General features: G+C 45.7%; 1 protein-coding gene and 1 long non-coding RNA gene across 3 annotated transcripts in view; one reads left to right on the top strand and one right to left on the bottom strand.

Moving 5' to 3' along the window:
• The window catches only part of ZC3H7A (zinc finger CCCH-type containing 7A), a 35329-nt gene extending 17919 nt beyond the window's left edge, over positions 1-17410 (bottom strand). The window contains exons 1-7 of one of the 2 annotated variants that reach the window (XM_060077818.1): positions 17288-17410; positions 4984-5085; positions 4148-4187; positions 2312-2509; positions 980-1138; positions 662-742; positions 533-571 (exon numbers count right to left, since the gene is read on the bottom strand). In XM_060077818.1, coding sequence (XP_059933801.1) covers positions 533-571; positions 662-742; positions 980-1138; positions 2312-2509; positions 4148-4187; positions 4984-5051 — 585 coding nt within the window. In that variant the 5' untranslated portion in view covers positions 5052-5085; positions 17288-17410. Of the gene's footprint in view, positions 1-532; positions 572-661; positions 743-979; positions 1139-2311; positions 2510-4147; positions 4188-4983; positions 5086-13727; positions 13807-17287 lie in introns of those variants that run through there. The other variant, XM_060077819.1, reaches the window with a different exon arrangement.
• A 536-nt stretch (positions 17411-17946) lies between these two features.
• Positions 17947-19745, top strand: LOC132503566 (uncharacterized). Its single transcript, XR_009534624.1, has 3 exons — positions 17947-18026; positions 18604-18824; positions 19592-19745. It is a non-coding gene; the product is annotated as an uncharacterized LOC132503566 (long non-coding RNA).
• Positions 19746-21483: the final 1738 nt, after the last annotated feature.

The following is a 21483-nucleotide window of genomic DNA, read 5'->3' as shown; positions in this document are numbered from 1 at the left end:
AATTAAGACAAAAATAAACAAAACGTGTAAACCTTTGTAATACATGGCGTTAAACGGTGCTGGCCTACTGGCACTTGTTTCTTGTGGCCCAGTATTTCTCAAAGGATAGTCAGGAGCCTTCTAGTTCCAGAGGGACTAGTCTAGCCACCACTCTCTCCCCAACTCACAGTGGCATCCTCACAGCTCTAAGAAGACTTACCTTCAAAAAACAACTTGTTAATTATGTTTAACCTAATGACTCCTAAAATTAGTATGTGGCCCTGACCCACTTTTTCTAATAAAACCTAACATCTATTAAAATCCTGTAAAATGCTCCATTGGCCTTCAGGAAATGCTGATTGAGAGGAACAGATATTACTTGAGTTGTTTGTTTTCTTTTTCTAGGGCAGGAAGCTCTGGCCACTTCTGTGTTTGAGGAATAAAAAGGTCTCAAAATAGACACAAACCAAAAATATTAGAAACAAAACTACTAATGCTTCTATCTTTTCTTCTTTTTTTTTAATTACGATTCTGACAAGAGTAATAACCTTACCTTTGTAGTCCCATCCCCAGGAACTGTTTTTAGTGAGAGCTGAAAGAAAATTAAGAAGCTAATTTAAAACCAGAACTGACTCCAAGCTACAAAACAAAAAAATACCTTATGGAGAGAACTCCACCTTACCTCAGTTCTAACATATGCTTTTCTTATTTTAAATCCCAATTTCTGAGCTAGTTCTTGAGTTAGTTTTATTACATGTTCATCCTGAAAAAAGTGAGAATATATGATTAGTGGAGGGCTATATTTACTAACTGTAAAGACGAAGAGGCAAAACAGTTCTAACTTATACTCTGTCAAGACACTTGTTTTAAGGGCAATTAGTCCCAACTGCAGCAGGTGGGTGGCTGGCTGGAAGATGTAACTTTTTAAGGCCATTTCTCTACACAGAATCAATAAAATGGTTATGATGTAAACGAATGAACTAAAACATAAATTCCATACCTGAGGCACTGCCAAGGAGCACTTTGCCACAGCGTCATAAGCCTCTTTGTACCTTCCTAAATCACTTAGAGCCTTAGATTTCCGATAGAGAGCTTTGCAGTTACTGGCATTTAAACTGAGGACTGTATCACAGTCTTCTAAAACTTTATCATGGAAACCCTGGTGAGGAAGACCAAATAAAGTTAGCAATCAAACAGTTCACGTCTTGTGATGATGTCTCCCTGCAAATGGAAACAAATTCAGACTTTTCCTTTAAATTGAAAGTTAGTGGTATTATTTGTCTTTTTAAAAATTATTTTCATGGGCCTCCCTGGTGGCGCAGTGGTTAAGAGTCCGCCTGCCGATGCAGGGGATACGGGTTCGTGCCCCGGTCTGGGAGGATCCCATATGCCGCGGAGCGGCTGGGCCCGTGAGCCATGGCCGCTGGGCCTGCGCATCCGGAGCCTGTGCTCCGCAACGGGAGAGGCCACAACAGTGAGAGGCCCACATACCGCAAAAAGAAAAAAAAAAAAAAAATTATTTTCATTATGAAATTTCAAATACACAAAAGTAGAAAGAATATCGTGGCTACCCATGTACCCACCACCCAGACATCTGGCCATAAAATACCCCAGATCTTCGAGAAATAAAACTTTCCAGGTATGGCTGAGGCCCCCACGTGTCACTTCACCTGTCCTATTTTCCTCCAGTTGTAGCTACCCCCTTCTTGGAGCTCATTAAAATGTTAAATGGAAATGTAACTCCCAAGCAGCTAGTTGAAGAGGAATATATTATAGAAAACAAATCATAAATGAATGCTCGTTAGCAAAGAACTAGGTGACAACATGGATACTTAAATTCATGGTTAAATTTTACTGAATGTCTATAGTGAAAATTATAAGCACATCAAAATATTGCTTTCTAAGTTCAGACATGTGAAGAGCTTGTGTAAATTCTTTTGAAGGCTAACTACTGTTTTGTGCTATAAAAAAAAAAGCTCCTAAGAGAATCTTGACTAAGAAGCAAACTGTCAGCAGAGATACCTGATGGGTACCCTGTACCCATCTGTGAACACCTGTATCTTCCTAGGCTGACTTTTTTATGAGCAGACACCCCCCCACCAAAAGCCATACTCAAAAGGGAATCTCCAAGGACCAGTATCTAAGAAACAAATTATTTTTAAATCCCTAAGCATTTGGCCAAAGCTGATTTTTCAAAGCTTGAGGCCACTCTAAAAGCAGTTAATACATCTTTCTTATAAACTGAAATTAGGAAACTGACTTTTGCTAGTATACTATGTTATTGAAAACCTTTTTTCTCTCTAGAAACATTGCTTTAAAAATCACAACTCACCATATTAGAATAGCAAGCAATACGATTTATATATAGTTTTTCAATGATTTCTTTAGGGATTAAAATTTCTTCAGACTTTGCATAATCAGCTATACTCAAAGCTTCTGAATATTGGCTCATAGAGCTGTTCCAATCACATTCCCGATAAACATCATTTCCTTCGTTAAAAAGATTTCTCACAAGAGCACGTAAATATACCTAAAAAAAAGAAAGTTACCACTTGAAACCCTTAAAGGAACAAGTCAGAGCGTAAGCAAATTTTAATTTTTGTATCTAAAACTTCAGAGGAAATAATTTGACAGAGCAAGAAGCATTGTTGTAAGAAATTATCAAATCCAGGCCAAGTCACTGCTATTTCAGCTAGGGTTTCCTCTTGCTTGCTTTTCCCAAGAAAAAATTCAATGTGTCATTATTAAGAGATGTGCTGCAAAAGCACCTTGTCAATATTTGTTGACATTGCCAACTCTGTGCCTGGGATAAATTCCTACAAGTGGAACGAGGATTTTAAGGCTTCTGACTAGTATTTCTAAATTGTCTTCCAAAAAGGCAACAACAATGAATACTTATAGCGGCTTGCTTCAGAGCACCTCCACCAACACGTGTGGCGCACGTGCGTGAGCATGTACACATAAAATCTACACATTTCTAGGGGAAAAACGGTATCCTTTTTTATTTGCGTATCTGATTACCAGCGAGGTTGAACTTCTCCACATTTTTATGGACCATTTGTGTTTCTTCTTTTGTAAATGTTCAGGTCATTTATTGATTTATGGGGAGGGGATGGCAAACCTTTTTCTTCCTGGGTAAGTATACACACTCTTCTGGTAGGGGCAAATGTTCTTAAGTCTCCTTCAGGATTTCTATCATTGCTTTAAGATTTTAAAAGTCCTTTCCTATCAAAGGATCAGATAAACATTCAGCTCTTCTTTGTCTCATTTTACGAATTCACGTCTAAGCTGATGAAAGTAATGAAGAAAACTGTCCAGATCAACCTTTAACAGCTGAGGTGACTTGAGAGACAGGCCGTTTCACCTCCCTGGACCCCAACTGCACGTTTGTAAAATGAAAGGATTGCTCCATGTGATTGCTAGTCCTCATACTTTACAGTTCTACGTCTGTTTGGAGACAAGGAAGGAAGGAAGGGAGAGATTGAAATGAACGGAGAGGGAGGGAGGGAGGGAGGCAGAGAGAAAGGAGTGACATTCAGTAGCACCAAAACCCACAGAGATGCAAAGCCACAGGGGAACTAACGGTCTGCAGAACTGAGGGCCTTTAGCCCAAGACCCAGTCAGCTGGGCTTTCTCTCTAACTAACTAGATTCCTCTCTAGCTCTTTCCCCTAATTACCCAGTCACCTCTTTACTTCTGTTACAACTTCTCTTCTAAGGAAGAACAGAAGATACTCTGCACTCTCCCTCTCAGCATATTCTGTCCCCCTCATTTTCGATGAAATGAAAGGCTAAAAGTAATTGTCAAGTGGCTCAAAAGAAATTAATTCAAAACTACACTAATAGAGGAAGGAAAAAATAGGACAACTGTCCAAGTACGCCAGAAAAAAACAACTTTGTCTTATATATACACGGGTCAGCAAACTTTTTCTGTAAATGCCCAGATAGTAGGGATTTGAGGCTTATGTGAGCCATAAGGTCTCTGTCTCAACCACCATGTCGTGAAAGCAGCCACAGATAACACATGGACAAATGGGCGTGGCTGTGTTCCAATAAAACTTTATTTATGAAACAGACGGGACCACATCTGGGTTTGCCAACCCAGGCTACATGTGGCAGTTCACAGGCTACTTGTGGAGTTCTCAAGCAGACCTTCCCAGAGTCCTTACCGCATACTGTTCCTGTGTTCCTGGATACGACAGCGGTGACCTAAGAAGAAGAAACAAATCAATTCTGATGAGCAGGTTCTTATCAGGATTTGTTCACCCAGGAGTCATCTTAAAACTGAGGTTCTCATGAGCTCACCACTGGTTCAAAGCACATTTTAAAGACCTACTTCTCCTTTACGACCATTATTCACATATAACTGTAGTCATGAAAAACAAATCTAAAACTATTCCTTTGTATTTTCTTAAGTATAACATTTTCCCTGCAAATCTACTCCTAATTAAAGACAGCCTAATTCTTCAAATGCCGAAAAAGTTTTAAAGTAGTATAGAACCACTAGTACTATTTGATTCAATTTACTATAGAACAGAGGGGAAGAATGTCCCCTTCCCAGGAGGGACAAAGAGGCCTTTCTGCCTGGACATGGCCACCCGGGCTGTGGTCCTGTCACTGACGTGCTTCACGAAGGCCAGTTAGAGACCGAGCTTCTTAACAGAAAGAGTGTGATCACAAAAGCCCTGTGTGCTGACAGATGTTGATTTTCACTCATCAGAACTGTTCTTACAAGATTAGGTTCAAATTCCTCAGTCTAACATTTTAGAGGATACTTAAGGATTTCAGCCCTAAAAATCAGCGACAGCAAGATCCAGTTCAGAACACAAAGAAATCAATGTCCAAGAGCAGAAAACACTGCTGGAACAAAAAGATCTAATTTCTAACCCAAAAGAACAGGACTTCTGAAACATAACTAAAGGTTTCCTAATCCCTGCTACGTGCACAGTCACACCAAAAGGAGTTCCTCCATGACGAGAACACGAGGCACGCGGTGAGCCCTTACTGTATAAACTGCAGTCCTTCCTTAATGTTCTGCTGCCTTTTTCTTCTCTCCTCGGACACACTGGACATGTTATCCCACACATCCACTTTCTAAAGGAGAAATCTGGAAAGAAACAGGCAAGAAATTACACAAGGCACGGGGCTCCTGGACCCCGGTTAAAACACCCATAATCTAGGTCTTGTCACATGATTAGCTGTGGACATGTCCATCTCCACCGCCTTGACTAGGGTCCTGGACACCGAGGACACCACCTGAGTTGTGCCTGTGGTCCCCACCATCTCGTGCGCCACGAGCAGAGGGCTTCCACACTCTGCTCACTCCACTTAACAGCCGCGCAGACGCTGCAGGCCCCTCCTAAACAATCCCCACGCTAAAGTCATCTCTCTCTCCCCATTTCACCTTCCTTCCTTCGACGACAGGTTTTGTTCCCGGTCTGTCTCTACGCACGCGGAAGCAGCCACGAGAACAGTCCTGGCCTTGTTTTGCTTCTGGAAGCTTTCCAGAAGCAAAATGGTTTCACGTCCGCTTGCCTCTGAGGGGTTTTGACTTCCTTGTGAGCAGAGTCTAAACCTTATCTGTGTTTTTTGAAACAATCCTTCTTCGTACAACTGATAGAATAAGGATCTAAGTGAAGTTACTTTAATTGGAATTTTCTGGAAGGTAAGGGTTTACCTTCAATGTAACACTGGCAAAGGTCAACACCGTGAGTATTTAACCTGACTAGTTGACGTTCATTAAGCAGTTCCCAGAAAGCAACGGGAGAACCACAGAGAAGAGATCTCGGATAAAACATCGTCTCCCAATGTCCTAAACTAGCGTCTCTCAACCTCAGCCATTCAGGCCAGGTAGTTCTCTAGTACGGAGTGCTGTCCTGTGCACTGCAGGATGCTGGCAGAATCCTGGCCTCTACCCACTGGATGCCCGTAGAGGAGGTGGAGCACCTCCTCCCCTCAGTTGTGACAAACCAGTGTCTCCAGATATTGTTAAATGCCCCTTGGCGGGGGTGGGGAGGGGCTGGGGGGTCCACACAGTCACCCCTGGATGAGGACTACTGAGAGCTAATGCTGAGAGGACATCGTGTCACATAAACCATGTATTTGGACCCACGTGACAGGGAAATGGCACCCACGTTTCAAGTACAGAGGTGAAATGTTTTCGTTTCATTATTGCTTACCATTTGTAAGCAAGTTTTATTTTTAAGTCTACCTTTTTTCCAAGTGTAGAGTGGGGAGGGAGGCTGGAATACCCTGGAGGCTCATAACTGGTGCTAATACTTTTTGTCTTTTATTTTTTCTCCTTCCAGTTTTATTGAGATTATCATTGAAATACGGCACTGTATAAGCTTAAGGTGTAAAACATAATGATTTGACTTACATACATCATGAAATGATGACCATAATAGGTTTAGTGAACATCCATCATCTCATATAAATACAAAATTAAAGAAATAGAAAAAAAATTTTTTCCCTTGTGATGAGAACTCATCTACCCTCTCAACAACTTTCATACAGCAGTGTTAATTATATTTATCACATTGTACATTATATCCCTAGCACTTGTTTATCTGATAACTAGAAGTTTGTAGCTTTTGGTTTTTGTCTTTTAAATATCTGTCAGTTCTAAATATTTTGATCTTGTATCTAAAAGTTGGTTACTTTGCTGAAGTATTGCTATTTACATGTATACCTGGTATTTGCCTTAAAATACTATGTTTGAAATTATCCAGAATTAAAAGTTTAAAAAGCCCGTTATACTGAAGTAAAACAGCATTGTTTCTGGAATTTGTTTTTAAGATAGTCTAGCTTAAAGGGGGGTAAATGGGTGAGCATGAAACAAGAGTAGCAAAAACATGGGACACTGCTCCAGCTGGATGAGGGGAGGGTATGTGGGGTTCATTCTTCTACTTGAACATGTCTGGCCATTTCCATAATAAAAAATTGTTTAATTCATATGTATGAATATTTACAAGGTTCTTTAAAGAGGCACTATTTCTAAGAGAAAAAAGATGGGAAATTAACTCAATGCATGTCAAAAAGGAAATGGTTGAATAAATTGTGCTGGAGGGAAAAAAAGGCAAAGTGCAAGTGTCCACAGTAAGACCCTGTTCTGTTATTTTAAAAGGGGGAAGGGGTATATGTTCATATTTGTTTGTGTATACACAAAATAGCTCCAGATGGGATCACAGAAAGCTACAGCAGTGAGAGAAACCCAGGGGTTCAGGGAAAGGGGTGGGACAGCGTCTTTTCACTGCAGACCTTTAAAACTTTTTTTTTTTAACCTTGTAAACAAATGATCTCTGGGAAAAGAAAGTACTAAAAGAAGTCTACGGGGCCTCCCTGGTGGTGCAGTGGTTGAGAAGCTGCCTGCTAATGCAGGGGACATGGGTTCGGGCCCTGGTCTGGGAAGATTCCACATGCCGCGGAGCAACTGGGCCCGTGCGCCACAACTGCTGAGCCTGCGCGTCTGGAGCCTGTGCTCCGCAACAAGAGAGGCCGCGATAGTGAGAGGCCCGTGCACCGTGATGAAGAGTGGCCTCCGCTTGCCACTACTAGAGAAAGCCCTTGCACAGAAACGAAGACCCAACGCAACCAAAAATAAATAAATAAACAAATGTGGGGTTAAAAAAAAAAAAGAATATTAAAAAAGAAGAAGTCTATGTAGCTTCTGAGCCCTTCCTTAGAAAGATGACTTACCGGGTCACCCAGCCTTTTTCTTCTATTTTACTTAAAACAGAGTCAGAACCTTAGAGCTCAAAGGCACCCAGAGCTGCACTTGGGGGTCCAGGGTGGTCAGGCCAGAGGGACTGGGACAAAAGAAGTGAAGCCAAAGACAAGAAGCATCCCCTCTCCTTCTGTGAAGGACATATGTCTCCCAACCCCAGTCTGGTGGGGTGGGGAATTAGTTTGAGGTTCACTCAAAAAGTAAATCTGTTGGCTCAGAAGGAACTCCGGGGTAATGATAATCCGCCAAGTTAAGAGCCTTAGAGCTATTTCCCCAGAAAGTGCTTGAAAAACCTTGAACCTTGCCCTCTTAAGGATAAAGGGCAGGTGGAAGAGAGCTGACAACTCAAGCAAGTGATTAAGAGAAAATAAGACGCAGATTCTTAACAGCATGAAATACCATGCCTCCTTTAAATGTTTAAAGATTTGAAGACATAACATCAGGTGATGTTTAAATATAATATGGCAGGGCATTTCATGTTCTGTAGATTTTCCCCCTAAATTTTATTATGAAGAATTTTACACACACAGTAAAATTTTTTTACAATGAACAACATATACCTCTATACTACCTATATCCTACAATTAATATTTTGCTATATTTATTACATCTGCCCACACTTCCGTCCATCTACCAACCCAATTTTGGTAAACTGCAAACTGAGTGGCAGACATCAATTATAATTTACCATTAAACACTTCAGCATACATATCATTACCTGGGGTTCCACACTTGTTTACAGTTTTTTAAGGTAAAATGCACACAACTTAAGGCAACTTTTAACAAACGATACACTCATGTAACCCAGACCCCGGTGGTGAGACACACCATCACTGTCACTCCAGAAAGTTCCCTCAGGCCCCTTCTCTAGCCAATCCTTGCCCCACCCCCAGCCCAGGAATCACTGTTCTGATTTTTTTTCCACCATAGATTAGTTTTACCTTTGAAATAAAGCCTCCCCACCCCCCATCTCATTTTAAAAGAAAACGATAAAGGCTTTATACACCATCTTATTTTCAGATCCAGTCAACAAAATCTGGCCTCAATTTTCAAGTGAGGAAGAATTTGATAAAGTTAATCCAACAATCACTTTCCTTCTTCAAACTCAGCAGCACATGACAGGTGTCCACTGTCTCCTCAAAACAGGGGCTTCATCTCCAGCTGACCTCTAAATGTGAGGGCCCTGGGGCGTCATCAGACCCCCTTTCCCTCAGGCACCCTCTCCCCTCAGGGACCTCCTGCTCTGCCCAGATGTTAAATACACTCATCTAGGGTCCGACAACTCCCACGTCTGTCCCCTGGCAGAGCTTGCTAGATACCCTCTACCTGGTAGTTCTACTTGGGTGTCCAGACATCACACACTGTTCCGGAGAGCAGGAGTTTAAAGACAGTGAAAAGGAATGTCGCCTTCCCAACCCTGTCATTCAACCACCTATTTGCCCTGTGAAGGCAATCAATCAATACCATTGTTACTGATTTGTTATGTGTCCTGACAAAGACACTGTGTGAACCAAGCTGTATCTTGATTATAATGGTAGTTACATGAATCTATACATGGGATAAAACTGCATAGATACACACACACACACACAGGCGTGTGCACATACACACACGAGTGAATGTAAAACTGAGTCAGGTCTGTAGTCTGGTTAACAGTATTATGTGAATGTCAGTTTCCTGACGTTGCTATTGCACTACAGTTAGGTAAGATGGCACCATTGGGGGAAGCAGATGAAGGGTTCATGGGATTCTATATACGAGTTTTGCAATTTCCTGTGAGTTTATAATTATTTCAAAATAAAAAGTTAAAAATATCCTGTGCATACGTTATTTTTTTATACAAACTGGGGCTCCTAACGCGTTCTGCACCTTGCTTTTCTCAATTGGTACCTCATATCTTGAAGGTCAGTCCATATCAGCACGTATCAAGCTGCATTACCTTTAACAGCCGTGCAATGTGCTCTATGGTATGGCTGCACCATAACGTCACCAGCCCCCTAGTCATGGACATTTTGGTTGTTTCCAGTCTTTAAAAGTTCACCAGGTTGGGCTTCCCTGGTGGCGCAGTGGTTGAGAATCTGCCTGCTAATGCAGGGGACACGGGTTCGAGCCCTGGTCTGGGAGGATCCCACATGCCGCGGAGCACCTGGGCCCGTGAGCCACAGCTACTGAGCCTGCGCGTCTGGAGCCTGTGCTCCGCAACAAGAGAGGCCCGCGCACCGTGATGAAGAGTGGCCCCCGCCTGCCACAACTAGAGAAAGCCCTCGCACAGAAACGAAGACCCAACACAGCAAAAATAAATTAATTAATTAATAAACTCCTACCCCCAACATCAAAAAAAAAAGTTCACCAGGTACACAGAACATTTCATATATGCATATCTTCAAAGAATTTCCGTAGAATGAAGGGTATGTACATTTCTTTATTTTGCCAGCTACTGCCAAGTTTTACCAACTGACCCTACCCACCACCAGTGCACAAGGGTTTCTATTTTGCCCCTTCACCAAGAAATTATCAAATGTTTCCATCGCTGTCAGGGATACGAGAAACAGTGTGATAACTGTGGCTGGGGTCCTGCTTGCTCTAGTCTATCATTAGTGAGGCCCAACACCTCTTCAGATTTAAGAGCTGTTTGCACTTCCTTTTCCATGAACTGTTTCATTTCCTTCACCCATTTTTCTTCCAGGCTGAGCTTTTCTGACTTATGGAAGTTCTTTATGTGTTGAGGAAAGCAGTCCTTTGTGATGTTATTATTATTTTCTCCAATGTGATGTCAATCTTTTGACATTGGTTATGGTTTTTTTTTTTTTTTTTGGCTGCATTGGGTCTTTGCTGCTGTGCGCAGCAAAGGCTTTTCTCTAGTTGCGGCGAGCAGGGGCTACTCTTCATTTTGGTGCGCGGGCTTCTCACTGCGGTGGCTTCTCTTGCTGCGGAGCACGGGCTCTAAGTGCACGGGCTTCAGTAGTTGTGGCACGTGGGCTCAGTAGTTGTGGCTCACAGGCTTAGCTGCTCCGCAGCATGTGGGATCTTCCCCGATCAGGGATGGAACCCGTATCCCATGCATTGGCAGGAGGATTCTTAACCACTGCGCCACCAGGGAAGTCCCAGTTTTGGTACTTTTTGATACCAAAAGTTTTATTTTTAAGTAGCTGAGTTTATCAATACTTATTTTTATGGCTTCTGGATTTTGACATACTCAGAAATGCCTGCACCACTCTGAGATCATAAAATAATTCTCCACATTTTCTTCTACTACTATTCTCACTGTTCCATTAAAAAAAATTTTTTTCATAAACTGGATACGTGTGTGTGTGTGTGTGTGTGTGTGTGTGTGTGTGTGTCTCCCTCCCAGATAGCTACCAGTTGCCCAAACACCATTTATAAAATGGCCTTCTATCCTACACTGATATACATAAGGCGCATACAAAATTCTGGGTCAGTTTGTGACCTTTACTCAGCGTTTTTAACTAGAATGCCCCCTAATCCTACGCCCTCCTCCCAAGACTAACCTTTTGCCCAAACTTACCTTCTTAGTACTAAAACCACCTTCTGGCCAATTACTCAAACCGGAAACCATTCTCTCACCACATCCAGTCAATCCACCGACAAAGGCTCCATCAGTGATACCGTCAAAATACATGCGGGACACCCCAAATCTGTCAGTTCTCAAACCTCCTCTGCCACCTCCACCTGAGCCACAGGTGGATCGAAATATCCTCCTCTCCCACCTCTGCTCTCAGCTCCCTATCCTCTCCACTGTCCCCTCCCCCATGCAGTTCCCACACGAAACTGAAAGGAACGCTCTTTAAAAGCACAAATCAGTTATTGCAGCCCTGCTTAAAATCCTCTGCCGGCGTCCCCTGGGCACTCAGAATCAAATCTAGACCCCTGCCTGTGACGCCGCCTTCACCCAGCCCGTCGCACTGGCCTTCTTCCTGTGGGTTCCTGGGATGAATCAAGGGCTCTGTGCTTCTGGGACCTCGTGCCTGCTGTTCCCTCTGCCCACAACACTCTCCCCAGATCTGCACGGGCCTTTCACCCCAGAGTCTTGGCTTCAGTGTCAGCTTTAAAGGCCGTCCCTCCCCCACAACTCTGTTGCCACACCCCACTCTCACCCCATCATTCCCTTCCAGGGGCCCCCTATTTTTCTTAGTCCTGATCACCTTACACTCTCTGGGTCCAAGTCAATGAAAACTTGAATGAAGAATGAATGAAGTGGCCAAGCATAAAGACAACGCTCCGTATAAAGTACCTGGTACTGCCGTTCACTCAAGGCAAGCGTGACAAACCAAAGGACGGGGCCAAGAGGATGTGACCAGAGGCCAGCAGGTCCGGCTGAGGTGGACCCCACCTCCTTAGGGAGCAAAGCACGGAGAAATCAATAGGGTGAGAATCAACCAGAGACAGTGACAGAGAAAAACCTGAAACCGTAAGCAGCTCAAGGAGTGTGGTGAAGGGTTTCATTCATTGCCAAGAGGGGAAAAGCAAGTCAGCCACACCTTCTCCTTAAACAAAAAGGAAAAGAGATGGGGGTGGGGGCTTTGAACAGTAAAAATAAATAAATAAAATAGGCCAGAAACTCAATTAGATAGGAATTTCATTCAATTAACTAAACTCTTGCAAGCTGGAACATACATCACCTTTCTGGAATCAGCTGATTTTAAGTTCCTTACTCACTCTGAAGTTTTACAGGAGCAAAGGTCCCCTGGTTCTCCAGTATAATTCCTTACATATTTATTCCGTACTTGTTAGGTGGAACCCATTATAGTGAAGTCCAGTACAAAGCTATAACTAAACCATGAAATGCTAAACCATGAAATTTTGGCCTTACATGGTAACTTCATAAACTAGCTCCCCTTACCAGAAAACACCAAGGAAACGAAATGTGACTACAATATCCGGTAGAGATGGAAATAATAGTTAACACTGAAGCCTCTTAGTGGACGCCGGGTATTGTTCGAAGTTCTTTACACATATTAAATCATCTAATCCTCCTAAGAACCCTGAGAGGTAGGTACTTAAGAGGAAACGGAAGCACAGAGAAGTGGCGCAAACAGTCCAGGATCACACAGCCTGGAAGTGACCGAGCCGGCCAGGCTGGCTCCGAGCCTGAATTCCTATCCACAGAGCAATTCCACACCGCGTGTGCCAGGAGGTCGAGCACGGCTACGCTGGCCCTGGGCTGGGCTCTGAAAAACACATGCAGCTGTGACAGACAGGTGGGCACTTCAAAGCCACTCGAGAGGAACAGGACAAACACACGTCTCTGCACACGCAGGCACACACGATGACGTGTGCAAGGGACGTGATTTAAAGCAACTCAGACAAGCAGAGGGTGTCCATGGTGTGGACACAGAGAGTTAGGATAGCACTCAGGGGCCAGAGCTTTGAATGGAAATACGCTCCGCCCACAACATCACGTGTTTAGATGCAAGGAATAAATATTAAACAGCCTTACTTCCGAGACACCTTCACACAGGACCAGAGAAGGTGACCCAGGGAATGCGGCACAGTGCCTGTATTTTTGCCTAAAAGGCTATTCCTAAGTTTCAAGTGAAAAATTATAATTTCCAGTCTGTATTCAATGCTACCCTCAGACTCAAGCCTGTCATGGTAACGGCATAAACAAACACGCACACAAAATAGTTAAAGTTCCTGTCACCCCAGCTTGCAACAGTGATCGTTCACTCTGGTAACACTTATAAAAGCACATGGATATATTACATCCCTCAGTGACCACAAACCCAGGGAGGGAAACATTATTACAGATGTTCTATCACTTTCTTGGAACACTCAAACTCCTACTGGATACTTTATGAGACAGTTTTCCCCTTTTACTGAAAATGAAACCCCCATGATGAAGGCTGTGCTAAACAACATCAAGAAAGAAATTTCATATTTTTGCCACACTCCCACCCCTGCGCCCCCGAGCTATCCATTTTGAACTTGCTGTCAGATATAATAACATGTGCCAGGTGCCCCTTATAGGGCCCAGCCCTCCTAAGGCCCAGGGAACATCTCACCTCATACAGGAACCCTGTATGGGAGGAATGAACAAGAAAGATGTGAAATCTTCCAAACAGCTTGCCCAGGGGCGCCCAGACCCTGGGTCAGTGACATGTCCAGGACTGCAGAGGAGGTATTCCGAAGTGCCACATTACTCTCCTGCTCCAGACTCAGGTATTCTAATAAAACACAAAAGTTCCACTTCCTTATTTGTGAAACAGAAAAATTTCTGCCTCTCTCTTACTGCATCCATTACCTGGTTCCCAAAGCTTTGAAAGATATGTGAAATTAATAGTAATCAATTAACTAAAAACACATCATTAAACTCATAATAAAATTAAAAAGCAAATTTCTTGTTGGGGCAAAACCTGGTAAGGACAAGTGGCCTTGTTTTTTTTATATCAAAGAAACTTTTCACCTCCACTTAATATGCTTCGTGTGTGTGTGAATTAAAACAAACGTATTGGGACTTCCCTGGCAGCACAGTGGTTAAGAATCCACCTGCCGGGACTTCCCTGTTGGCGCAGTGGTTAAGAATCCGCCTGCCAATGCAGAGGACATGGGTTTGAGCCCCTGGTCCGGGAAGATCCCACATGCCGCGGAGCAACTAAGCCCGTGAGCCACAACCACTGAGCCTGCGTGCCACAACTACTGAAGCCCATGCGCCTAGAGCCCGTGCTGCACAACAAGAGAAGCCACTGCAATGAGAAACCCACGCAACGCAACGAAGAGTAGTCCCCACTCGCTGCAACTAGAGAAAGCCCGCGCGCAGCAACGAAGACCCAATGCAGCCAAAAATAATAAATAAATAAGAAAAAAAAAAAAAAGAATCCACCTGTCAATGCAGGGGACATCGGTTCAAGCCCTGGTCTGGGAAGATCCCACATGCCGCGGAACAACTAAGCTCGTGCGCCACAACTACTGAGCCTGCGCTCCAGAGCCCGCATGCCTAGAGCCCCGTGCTCCGCAACGAGAGAAGCCATCACAGGAGAAGCCCGCACACCACAAGGAAGAGTAGCCTCCGCTCCATGCAACTAGAGGAAGCCCGCGCGCAGCAACGAAGACCCAATACAGCCAAAAATAAATAAATAAAATAAAATTTAAAATAATAATAAAAATAAAACAGATGTATTGTCACAAGCATAAACTTTTTTTTTTTTTTTTTTTTTTTTGCATTACGGGAGCCTTTCACTGTTGTGGCCTCTCCCGTTGCGGAGCACAGGCTCCGGACGCGCAGGCTCAGCGGCCATGGCTCACGGGCCCAGCCGCTCTGCGGCATGTGGGATCTTCCCGGACCGGGACACGAACCCGCGTCCCCTGCATCGGCAGGCGGACTCTCAACCACTGCGCCACCAGGAAAGCCCCACAAGAATAAACTTTTAAACTTCTGAATTAATGTTTTACTATTTCTTCCCCCTAAAAATACTATCTAAAGTTTTCCTCTTGATTTGTAAACACATCACACTTTGGAGAAAATAAATTTCACTTCCAACCCCAAGAGTCTGGAGAAAAAGTACTTTCATTTAAAAACAAAAAACAAACCAAAAAAAACACCTCAAGATATTATCTGGAAGTCAAGTCTCCATACATCATACTTTCTCTCGAAAGCCCTTCTAGAGTAACCAAGGCAACAGAATACAGACATATTCTGTTTCTACCTTGTCCTTTATTGGAATGCTCACAACTTAGCAAAAGTCATTCTCACCATTCTTAAAGTTGAGGATCTATAGTAATTGATTCTCTCCCACTTAACATTGATTTAACCCTCCCAAACTGGCAAGTTTTACAGTTAATCAAAATTAAGAATTTGGGGACAATATGGTTGACAACCACCATTTTTATTGGCAAAAACTGACAGCATCTGAGGGCTGGGAAGGGAAAAGGGTGTAGGTCAGGGTAGGACGAGCGCCCAAGCACAAGCCACAGTAACTTGGAGGAAGGCATTTAGGTGGCAGAGGCCCTGAAAATTAACATGCTCTTTGCATCACACACACAAATATTGAAAATATTCAGCTCAGCTTTGATAGCTCATGATGTGATTCTGAGTCGAATCTTACACAACTATTTCCAGACTACAATACACAGCAGATACAGACATTTTTTTCAACAAAGAAAATTCTGTCCACTAATTTAAATTATTCTGCAAATTAGAACAAGATCTTCAATAAGCAATCAGCTCGACAGTTCAGTTGAGGGTGAGAAGGAAGAAGCAGGGGGGTTCTTGAGAGGCTAAGAGAGAGGAGGCCACGTGCCATCAGAAAAGCAGTTAAAAATAAGCAGATGCCATAGGCTCCCAGCTACCCCTGCCCCCATTCTGATGCTCTGGCTGAACTGTGTCCAATAGAAATATAATGCGAGTCATATATCTAATTTTAAATTTTCAAGTAGCTATGTTAAAAAAAAGAGTACAATGAAACCAGTGACATTAATTTTAATAATATATTTGCATTAACCCAATATGTTCAAAACATTATCATATCAACCTGTACGATTCAAGTAGAAAAAAATTACGAATGAGGTATTTTACTTTTTTTTCCTTACTAAGTGTTTAAAATCAGGTGTGTCTTTTTCACTGGGAGCGCATCTCCATTGGGTCTAGCCACATTCCAAGCGCTCAAGAGTCCCTTGCGATCAGTGGCCACCTTCCTGGGCAGCTCACATCGCCTTTAGGCAGACCCTTGGTTCTTAAATACCTAACTACATATGGGGGGACGGGGAAAATACCCGACTCCAGAAAAATTCACCCAATCAGGGTGCAGGCGCAACCTCTCGGGACCAGCCGGAGCTTTCCAGCTGGACCACACCCCTGCAATGACCGTCCCCAACAGGAAATTCACGCTAATGGGAACTGACAGGTCTTCATTCTTTAAGGGTGGGGAAAAGAAACCTAAAGCTCAGCCGTCTCCGTATCCACAATATAAGACAGGAAACCATTCGCCGCGCGTCCTAGACATGCGCCCCGCGCAAAAAAAAAAGGGGGTGGTGGTGGTGGTGGTGGGGAGTAACCCGAAATAAACGAGCCAAGAGCCCCGCGAGCATCCTTCCCGCCCCCAAACCCAAGGTACTGAATTAGGGGTCCTAGATCACCGGATCAGATACAAATAATGGGAAAAAAAGAATCCTTTTTTTTTTTTTTTTTTTTTTTAGTTAACCAGAGAGGAGGTATTTTGCCAACGGAAACACATGCTGGGACGGAGGGAGCGGCAGCCCTCTGCGCCCCACTTGGCGGCGACGCGCCCCCAGGGTGAGCCCCGCACCGCCCCCAGGGAGGGAGGGAGGCAGGGGACCGGGACCCGCCCGCCCGCGTCGACTCGCCCGCGGGGCTCGGGCGGCGGCGCGCGCTCGGACCGCCCCTCCGCCGGGGCCGCGCGCCCTTTGTGGCCGAGCCCTCCGCCCCTAGGGCCGCCGCTTCGCCGCGGGGGGGCCCAAGCGCGCCGCCCCTCCCCCGCCCGGCGTCCGTTACCGACCGCGCGCGAGCACGAGGCAGCGCGGGCGCGCGCCGGGCGGGGGCGCCGGGCGGGGGGTCGAGGCGGCGCGCGGGCCAGGCGGGCGGCGGGGCCCGGTGGCACCTACCTACCTGGGGGGACGGCCGCGCCGGCGGGCAGGCAGCGGCGCGCGGTGAGCGGGCAACGGCGGCGGCGGCGGCCTGGGCGCTTGCTTGCAGCTTCCCTTTGCGACCGGTGGTGGCGGTGGCTCCGCTGCCCCGGCGCGGCGCCCTCTGGCGGCCGGAGGCCGCGCCCGCCGCTCGGGAGAGGCCGCCATTGGCTGCGCCCGCGAGCGTCGGCACCGGGGGCGGTGGCGGCGCCACGTCGGGCCGGGCGGCGGCGACCCTCGGCTCTGGGCTCCGGGGCCGCCCCTGAAGCGGGCGTGCGGTCCCCGCCGGGCTGGGGCCGCGGGGTGGAGCCAATAAAGGGCCAAGCGGTTCCGGGACGCACCCATCCTGAGAACTGATTGGGGCGGACATGCAATTCAAATTGATGGGCGCCTTGGGTGTTTTTTCTGGGCAGCGGCCCTGGGGCAGAAGAGCAGGGAGTTACAATAGCGTCTAACATGGAACTGACCTAGTTTCGGGTGTCGGGAGGCCTCCCCTGAGATACTGTTTATTTAGCAAATCCTTATCCGGTACTTCCGACTTTCCCAGTTGTAACTCTTTGGAGCCTCCGGGCAACCATTGTTGTCCCCTTTCCCGCAGATGAGGAAGGGGAGCACGGAGCTCCGCGGCAGCTCTGCGATGGACCCTAGAGGGCCTGGCTCCCTGTCCTTCAGACCCGCCGCCCCCCGTTTCGGGCAGTGAAAACCAAGGAGACTAGATCAGGGTAATGAGACCATGCTGGGAGGGCTCCACTTAAGGTGGGATGAGTGAGGGCGGGGTGGGGACCTGAGAAGGTGACAGCCGTGCAGAGACGGGGAATGTGCTCCAGGAAGAGGGAAGGTCAAGTGCAAAGACCCTGAGGCTGGAGCTTGGTGACTGGGGAACAGGAGGGGCCTCTTTGGTGGGTGTTTTTGAGGGGAGAAAGGTCTGAGTGACAGAGGGGCCACAATTTGGAATTTGGAGTTTCTTCTGTGTGGTGCTAATGAGTCTGAATTGGGAGTGACGCAATGTGATCTACATTTCAGGAAGTTCTCTGTGACTACTGTGCAGGGACTGGGCGGTAGGAGGGACAAGAGGAGAAGCCGAGGCCGGGAGACTATCTGGGTGGCTCTGACAGTCGTCTGGCTGACGTAGGTTTATAAACCAGATGTACGAGCTCAGGCCGCTATAACAAAATACCACAGACCTGGAGGCTTAAACAATAATTCATTTTCTCACGGTTCTGGAGGCTGGAAGTCCAAGATCAGGGTGTTGTGTTGGCAGGGTTGGTTTCTGATAAGAACTCTCTCCTTGGCCTGCAGGTGGCCACCTTCTCACTGTGTCCTCACATGGCCTTTCCTCTCTGCACAAGCGTTTCTCTTCCTATAAGGACACCTGTCATTTTGGATTGGGGCTGCGCTCTTATGACTCCATGTAACCTTAGTTACCTCCACAAAGGCCCCGTCTCCAGATACCGTCACTTTAGTGCTTCAGGTTTCAACATATGAATTTGGAGAGGACACAATTCAGTCCATAATCCCAGGTAAGCACCGTGACAGAAACATTCAAGGAGAGCTGATAGGAAGTGGCTTTAGGGGAGGCCCTCTGAGGAAGGAGTTCTGCTCATCACTCAGGTCTCAGCTCAGACCTCTTGGAGAGGCCTTCCCTGATGGCCACTGAAAATTGCCCGTTAACTCAGCACCCTGTTTGGTCATCACTCTCTGGAACGACCTTGTTTAATCATTTGGGTACTTATTTGTGGTCTTCCTCCACCCCTCCTAGGACAGCAGAGACCCTTCCTGCTTTATTCTCTATTCCCAGCCCCTAGAATAGTGCCTAGAACTCTATAAACATTTCTCAAATGGATGTCCCTGTGAAACTTGGAGCTAAGATCTGCAGGATGAACAAGAGGTAATGAGCTGCAGGGGTGCGTGGAGAGAGAGGAAACATTTTAAGTCAGAAGATGCTGAAAGGCCAGATTGGCTGGATCACAGAGAGCTGGGTGGGGTCCCAGGGAGGTGAGACAGGAGATGAGCAAGGGCCAGGCCCTGAAGGCTATTGTAAAGCTACATGAAGCTGGACATCATTCTGCCAGTACAAGGAAAAACTCTATGGGACTGTATAAGTTTCCTATGGCTGCTGTAACAAATCACCACAAGCTTAGTGGCTTAAGACAACACATATTTATTATCTTACCTTTCTGGAGGTCTGACGTCTGAAATGGTTCTCACTGGGCTAAAGTCAAGGTATGGGCAGGGCTGGTTCCTTCTGGAAGCTCTAGGAAAGACTCTATTCTCTTGTCTTTCCCAGCTTCTAGGGGCTGCCTGCCTTCCTTGGCTCATGGTCCTTCCATCATCTTCAAAGCCAGAAATGATTGGTCAAGCCTTTCTCAGGCTGCATCTCTCCAGCTCAGCTTCTGATGTCACGTCTCCTCTGACGCTCCCTCTTTCTTCTTTCCCTTATAAGTACCCTTGTGATTATACTGAGCCCATCCAAATAATCCAGGATGAGCTCCATATGTATATATGGAAGAGTTCTTAGGAACAGAACATATGTATTCTAAAGAAGAGAAGGCAAACAAGACCTGTTCTTTTTAGGTAGGTTTTGTTTTTGCTAAGGTACGTTGAATTAGTTTGTGATTCCATTCTTCCTACTCACCTTGGATTCTCCACCCCTCTGTATGTTGTTCTGTCAATTCTCAACTATTTCAGGAGTCAACATATAAGTCTATCTTTTGTTGCCTTGGTTTTTCTTTCAGCTGGGCACCAAATTAGGAATCTTAGTTTAAGAACCTCATCTCCTAGCACTCATCTGGGAATATGGGGGTGAGTCCTTGGGCCATGGACATATCTGGACAGCAGCTCTTGTTACTATGCAGGCAGTAACAGCAGTGGTAGTTCTGTGTCGTGTATAAAGTTCCCCAAGATTCTCAGCTGAAGCTGGCATGCACACTTGACAAAAGTGGTTTTTGTTTTATACATTCACAACCTAAGTCCCCGCCAAAGGAAAAACAAAGTGTTTATATCATTATAAACACCATTCTCTCTCTCACCCAAGCTCCTCCAAATAAACATAAAGTGAATGTTCTAGAATGAATGTTTGTGTCCCTTCTCCCAAATCCATATATTAGAAATCCTAACCCCCAATGTGATGATACTAGGAGATGGGCCTTTGGGAGGTGATTAGGTCTTGAGGGCGGAGCCCTTATAAATGAGATTAGTGCCCTTATAAAAGAGGCACAAAGGAGATGATTTCTCTCTGCATCATGTGAGGACACAAGGAGAGGACAGCCTCCTGCAAGCCAGGAAGAGGGTCGCACCAGACATCAGATCAATTGGCACCTTGATCTTGGACTTCCCAGCTGTCATATCTGTGAGAAATAAATGTCTCTTGTTTAAGCCACCCAGTCTATGATATTTTGTGAGAGCAGCAGGTACGAACTAAGACAGTGAACATCTAAGATACAAGCATCTGGTCAGTATGAGGTAGCACAATGGTGGAAGGAGAAGGACTTTGGAGTTTGGGAAACAAGGGCTAAATCCCAACTTTCTCCTTTCCCATCTGGACGGTCCTGGGCCAGTTTCTTACATCTGTCTTGAGCTCATCATCCTTTTTTCTTTTCTTTCTTTTTTTTTTTTTGGCTGTGTTAGGTCTTTGTTGCTGCGTGTGGGCTTTCTCTAGTTGCGGCGAGCGGGGGCTACTCTTCCTTGTGGTGCGAGGGCTTCTCATTGCCCTGGCTTCTCTCGTTGTGGAGCACGGGCTCTAGGGCACACGGGCTTCAGTAGTTGTGGCACGCAGGCTCAGTAGTGGCGCACGGGCTTAGTTGCTCCGCAGCATGTGGGATCTTCCCAGACCAGGGATTGAGCCTGTGTCCCATCCCCTGCATTGACAGGCGTGTTCTTAACCACTGCTCCACCAGGGAAGTCCCCTCATCATCTGGGTGGGGTGCACTTGCACCCCACCCCACACCCAGACACGGTGAGGCATGCTCCCCAGTACCCCTGGGAGCTACTGCATTTGGAGAAACTATTATTGAGGGGCGGATGGAAGGGTGAGAGATCTCTTAGGTATCCTGAGGTGGCAAAATGCTTGAGAGTCACTGGCTTAAAAATGGAACCTCAGAGATATACCCACAACTTGAGGTCACTATCACGGTATTATCTACGGAAATGGATTGACCACAGGACCAACCTCAAATAAGA

Source organism: Mesoplodon densirostris, chromosome 16 (assembly GCF_025265405.1).
Source record: "Mesoplodon densirostris isolate mMesDen1 chromosome 16, mMesDen1 primary haplotype, whole genome shotgun sequence".
In the NCBI taxonomy this organism is placed as follows: domain Eukaryota; kingdom Metazoa; phylum Chordata; class Mammalia; order Artiodactyla; family Ziphiidae; genus Mesoplodon; species Mesoplodon densirostris.
Note: the sequence above shows the minus strand (reverse complement) of the source record. Positions and strands in the feature narration are given on the sequence as shown.